This window comes from Orycteropus afer, unplaced genomic scaffold, assembly GCF_000298275.1.
Source record: "Orycteropus afer afer isolate SDZICR_OR568_19922 unplaced genomic scaffold, OryAfe1.0 scaffold01473, whole genome shotgun sequence".
Classification (NCBI taxonomy): Eukaryota; Metazoa; Chordata; class Mammalia; order Tubulidentata; family Orycteropodidae; genus Orycteropus; species Orycteropus afer.
In genome coordinates, this window is record NW_006923060.1 from 75080 (window position 1) to 81273 (window position 6194).

At 49.5% G+C, this 6194-nt stretch overlaps 1 gene segment (V, D, J or C); it reads left to right on the top strand.

The window, feature by feature from the left end:
- Window positions 1–421: 421 nt before the first annotated feature.
- LOC103213258 lies at window positions 422–2269 on the top strand. The segment is given in 2 exon segments: window positions 422–524; window positions 1950–2269. Coding segments are annotated over 2 exon segments (423 nt in total).
- Window positions 2270–6194: the final 3925 nt, after the last annotated feature.

A 6194-nucleotide genomic window follows, 5' to 3' on the forward strand; every position in this document is an offset into this window, starting at 1 on the left:
TGAAATGCCAGGCTCAGGGGGGATTATGGGATGTTTCCCTTGCCCAGTGCACACCAAAGCAATCCACACATCCCTGCGAAGACTGGGTCACTCCGCAGGGCACCCACTGTGGTCACCCTATGCCTTTATCGAGGGTTAAAGTTTTGTCAACTTGGTTTAAAGAGACAATCTCCTGTATTCCATGGAACTTCACTCCTTAGTGTGAAAAAAAAAAAAAAAAAAAGGATTCTTATCACTGGGCCACCATTAACAGGGCAACTGATGCAAGACACCAAATTTCTCCAGGATTCTTCTTTCCCAGGGGCATGCTATGCACATGAGGTCATCTGACAACCTCTGCTGGGTGGCAGGTGGTGTAGCCTCACTGTTGAGCAGGTGCCAGCTTGGGGTGGGGACACAGCCTCCCCCATCAAAGCTGCAGATGGTCCTGGGGGTGGGAGTGGAGGCATCACAAGGAGGGTTTTTGTGTGAGACTGTGTCACAGTGTTATTTCTTCGGCGGAGGGACCCAGCTGACCGTCCTTGGTGAGTCTCCTCTTCCCAAACCTGTCCTCCTTTCCTGAGGTTTGGGGAAATTTTCTGATGTTTCTGCTGATTTTCTGGGTCTTGCCTCTGCCTGGGGTCAGTGTTTCTCCCAGAAGCTGTTCAGAAGGGACCCAAGTCTCTTCTGCTCACTCTGCAGAACCTGCTTCTTCTATCCACTGGCCACCATCAGGCCTTCAACCCTGAACTCACAGGCAGGGAATGGCTGTATGACCCTGGACTCCGCGTTTCACACAGAGACACCTTGAGTCCTAGGATTTGATCTGTTCTGCTTCCCTATCTGGGCTCCTATTGATCCTCCTTCTTCAATGGAGTCACTTGGGGAAGAGTGAACCAGGGCCCAAAGAGATGGTGGTGGTGTGATGCCTAAGGCATTTGACTGCTAACCAGAAAGCTGGTTGTTCAAACCAAAAGTTATTCCTTGGAAGGAAGGTTGGGCAATCTACTTCCATAGTGATACCACCTCAGAAACCCAAGGAGGGGTCACTATGAGTCAGATCTGACTCAAAGACAGTGAGATATTTGAGTTTAGGAGACTCTTGAGGGACTCAAAAGGCTCTGGGCTGACTCTGGGGACCAAGGGTCCAAGGTTAGGGGCTGGAAACACTGAATGGTGGGAGTAGGAATTTGGGGTAGGAAGTGAAGTGTCCTTCAGCTATTGGGGTAACCCTACGACTTCTGAGACTCAAGCAGCCAAGCAGGAGGGAGAACGGAGGAGAGCGTTCTAAAGTCCAGGACTGTGTGAGGTTCAATGGGGACTGGGTGTCAGAGGGACAGTGTACCAGGGACTCTACAACAGACGTTCATTCAAATGCATGAGAACCTGAGGTCACAGATGGCAGGTTGCTTGTTGTACAACACTCTGATAGGACCGAAAGAACAGATGACGGTGACCTCCAATTGAAAATACAGATTAGCAGAGACTTCAGGAAGATTGATTTTCATAGGTCAGTAAACCTTTCCCTTATACAGACCCTTTAAGAGACAAGGAGATAAGTGAAAACAGACCTCTCCCACACAAAGCCCAGAGAAAGTATGTCAGGATACCAACGTCTCCAAGAGTGAACCATAAAGGAGAGTCAGAGAACTCACATCAAGGACTATGGGGCAGACAGACACCAGGCACAGCCTATCAGGACATAAGGAGAAGGAAGGGCAGGAGTCAGGGTCAGATTTCTCTGTGGAGGCTAAAGAGACTACCGGCCCAGGAGACCTGGGAGCTCTATGATCAACAACCCAGACCGACATCCACCCTGAAACGGAACATTAGGCTCATCAGGGAAGGAGACTCTGGATCCTCTCTTGGACCTGGGCCTGGGGAGCCCACACTTCACTCGCGGTGAGGTCAGGGTCATGTCAATATGAACACTGGGCTCCTGACTTCATTTCCCTCCCCCAACCCTGCAGGTCAGCCCAAGGCCTCGCCATCGGTCACTCTGTTCCCGCCCTCCTCTGAGGAGCTCCAAGCCAACAAGGCCACACTGGTGTGTCTCATGAATGACTTCTACCCTGGGGCCGTGAAGGTGACCTGGAAGGAAGATGGCACAGCTATCACCCGGGGCGTGGAGACCACTAAGCCCTCCAAACAGAGCAACAACAAGTACGCAGCCAGCAGCTACCTGACCCTGACACCAGACACATGGAAGTCTCACAAGAGTTACAGCTGCCAGGTCACACATGAGGGTAACACCATCGAGAAGAAGGTGTCCCCAGCAGAATGTGCTTAGGAGATAAGCTACCCCACACCCAGGAGGGCCTGGACTCTGGGTAGGAACTCTTCAATCCACACAACCCTTTCCCACTCTTCACTGTCCCCCCGTACCCTACCAATGCCACCTCGGACTTGAGTGGGCACCTCACCCTTCCTGTGTCCACTTCCCCTCAATAAAGATCTGACGTTTATCATCCAACATGCCCATCTGTGTCTCATTGAGTCTCTGGGGAAGGTCTTTGCCCACACAAGGGGCAGACATTGTTCATGCTGTTCACACAGTTCCTGCTTGTAACCTAGTGTCCTTGTTGCTCCCAATACACCCACAGAAGTGGGGTGAGCTCTAAGTGCTGAGGGAACTATGACCACATCACACATTGTACCCTTCAATTACTGCCTTCAGATGCAATCCTTGTCCACCTGGGAAGGAGAGGGGCTTTGGGAAGAGGATAGCTGGAAAGGAGACCCTGAGTATCACCTCAAGGAAGAAAGAGGAGAGTGCCAGGTGCCTTGAAGCATGGGACACAGGTCATATTCAGAAGGAGCCCCTGGAGCCTGGTATTCTGCTCTCAGCAGGGATCCCAGATGCAGAAGCATTTACCTGCTGAGGTCTCAGTGGTTGCCATCACCAAGAACATTAGAAATGTTTGGAAATTTTCACATAGTCATGCATTTCCTGCCTTATCACAATGGATATTAGCTAAATATAGCCACTAACAACTCTTACAGTGAAGAAACAGTTCAATATAATGTTACCCCCCAGGTCCAAAATCATTTCTCCCCTCACCTCCAACTTACACAACCGTACCATGGGTCTGATACCCAAAGATTTCTGGAGACAGTATTTGGGAGACCACTGGGTGAGAGTGAGAAACACATGGGTCCTCTGTTTCTGGTCAGCTGGGGCATGGGGTCAGGGCAGTTCAGTGTGGGGCTGGCATCTCCTTCATGAAGAGTCTCAATATGCAACTTCAGGGGCAGGTTTATGGATGAAGTCTGGAAATGGTCATAGAGATTGGGGAGAGGACTGGGTAAAATTGTGCAATGGGAGAAACTGCATGGTACCAGACACGATATGGGACTCCAATGATTGTCCTTGGGACAGTGAATCAGAGGAAAGCTCAAGATTGGAGTGAGGGTCAGGGCTGACCAACCCAGGTGAATGGGGAGTGTGGTGTGAGGGCTCTAGCAAGGGCAGGCTGCCACAGTAATGCAGTCCCAACATAGACACCACTGCACTGACATTGAGTTTTTAAATACCATTTATTTTTAGAACACATTCTCATTTATAGACAAATTACACAGGAACAACAGAGGCTTCTCATAAGTCCCTGCAAACTCTAGCCTGCATTTGGATACATTTGATATTATTGATGATACATAATGAGTAACTAGGGTCTACAGCTTGTAGGATGGTTCACAATTTGTCTTCTGCTGTCCTGTGGGTTTGCAAGGATGCATAATGTCAGTTGTCCAGTATACAGTGTTACACGGAATGACTTCACCTCTCTAAACATGCCCTGGGTGCTACCTCTTCACCCTTCAGCCCTCTCTTCCTACACCACGGGCCACCATTCATCGCTCTACTGTCTCTGCACTTTTGCTTTTTCCAGAAGGTCATAGACTTGGACTCGATTTTCAGAATGGCTTCTTGCACTTAGCAACATGCAGTTTTGGTTCCTTCATATCTTTTCATGCCTCAGTAGCTCAGACATTTTCATCCCTGAGTGTTGCTTCATTTCCTGCCAGTATCACTGCTTGTTTACCTATTCGTTTGTGGAAAGACATCTTAGGAACTTCCACTTGTAGAAATCGGTGAGAAAGCTGCAATATGCACTTGTGTACAGGCTTTAGTGTGAATGGAAGCTTTCATTTTCACAAACACATGGGATGACGCTCAATGGGCCTTATGGAAAGCATATGCTGAACTTTCTTAGCTTGAGCTACACTGTCTTCCAAAGTGGCTGTCCCATTTTCTATCTGAACCAGCAGTGAACGAGACTTCCTGTTGCTCCACATCCTCACAACGTTTTCATGTTGTTACTTTATGGATTTCAATACTGACATCCTCTTCATATGCCTCCTGGATCCTCCTGATACTTCTGAGTTCCCAGAGGAGCTTCTAAGAGTCCTACTTTCCTGTATAACAGCAAGTTCCAGACTAACTTTGTACCTTCCCTGCTTCCTGCCTGATATTGACTTTTTCCTCTGCTATCTTCACTCTAGGTCATGGGAGATGGTGTTTAGAGGCACCAATTAAGGTGTAAATTAACATTTCAACTTAAATCAAGACATTACGACCCCTACCACCATCGATACCACATTGTAGCCAGTGCAGGTAAAGAAGATGTTTCCTATGTTTCCCTGGAGGAAGGAGGCTGCAATTGTCTGCTGGGAACACAGCCAGGTGCCCTAACCAAACAGCACATATGCAGAGCAATGGAGATGAGAACCCGGAGTTACACATAGGGTTGTCACATGCTTCCTGTGCTAATTGCAATCCAAGAAAACCTGCACATCCCTAGCAAAATTGGGATAAACCTCAAACACTCTGTGCCCTCAATCATGTCTCCTCAAGAAGACTTGTGTTAACTCAATATACATAGATGTCCTGTTACAGGCCACGGAACTTCACTCATCCCTGTGAAGCTTTCCCAAAGAATGAGGTCCTGTTCTAGACTCATGGTCAATGGGACACCAGCTGCCTCCAGTAGCCTCGCTTTCCAGGGATGTGCTGAGAACACAGGGTCATCTGCCCAATCACTGCTTAGGGACCAGGTGGCAATGTGGCTTCACTGCTGAACAGATGCCAGCCTGGGACTCAGGCTCAGGCTGCCCCATCACAACTGCAGGTGGCCTGGGGGAGGGAGGCTGGGGCTGGAGCATCACACAGAGGGTTTTTGTAGGAGCCTGAGTCACAGTGTCCGGTGTTTGGCGGAGGGACCCAGCTGACCGTCCTAGGTGAGTCTCCTCTTCTCCCCTCTTCCTCTCCTTCCCCAGTGTTTGTAGCAATTTTCTGCTGGTTTGGCTATTCCCTCTGTGCTGTGTCTGCCTGTGGTAGGAGATTCAGTGGCTGATTTCGGTAAGCCCTCGCATCTTCTTCTCCTCTCTTGGATCCTGCTTTATGTCTCCAGCAGGTCACATTCGGCTTTTCATCTCTGACAGAACAGGCAGAGGGTGAAAGAGATGACCATGTATTCAGCCTTCTCTCTCAGGGTCACTGGGCCCTGATAATTCTTCTGCCCTGAACCCCCGACGCCAGTGGGATTCCCTCAAACTCTAACTGCCTGACAGGGTCTCTTGGGATCCAGATCTCACATAGTATCAAACAGTGGCTTCTAAGAGGGTGGCCATCTCGGGGTCTTTACAAGACCTGTGGCTGTAAGGGTGGAGACTGTGGGACAAGGGACAGAGGTTCAGAGTTGGGTTCCCTTCACTTATGGGGCTTTGGGTCTAGAGCACAGGAATGTGGTGAGAGGTGAAGATGGCTCCTGCAGCCATCACGGGGCTGTCCTGCACAGATCTCTGAGCTCCCTGGGACTTAGTGTGATGGAGAGCAGAGGCGAAAGCTCAAAACTGCAACACTACTGTACGATGACTGGGGATGGGTGTAGGTGGAGTGGTGGACACTGAGGGTCTTCAGCAGACCATTCTGAAAACAAGAGTACCAAAAAGCACAGAGAGCAAGTCTCATGAAATTTGAGAAATAGACAAGTGGTAAGATGGCACCACCAAACCTGGCTCTGGAGAATAACGCGACCCAGGGAGGCACAATTCTTCTGATCAGGAAACACATTCCCTGATAAGAGAGCCTTGAGGAGAGTTTGGTTGGGGAAAACATGGCCCAAGCCACCCGGGAACCTGCATTAGCTTAGAAATGCCCTCACAATACATCCCACATGACAGTCAGACAGCTCACATGAACCCCACAGTGATAGACA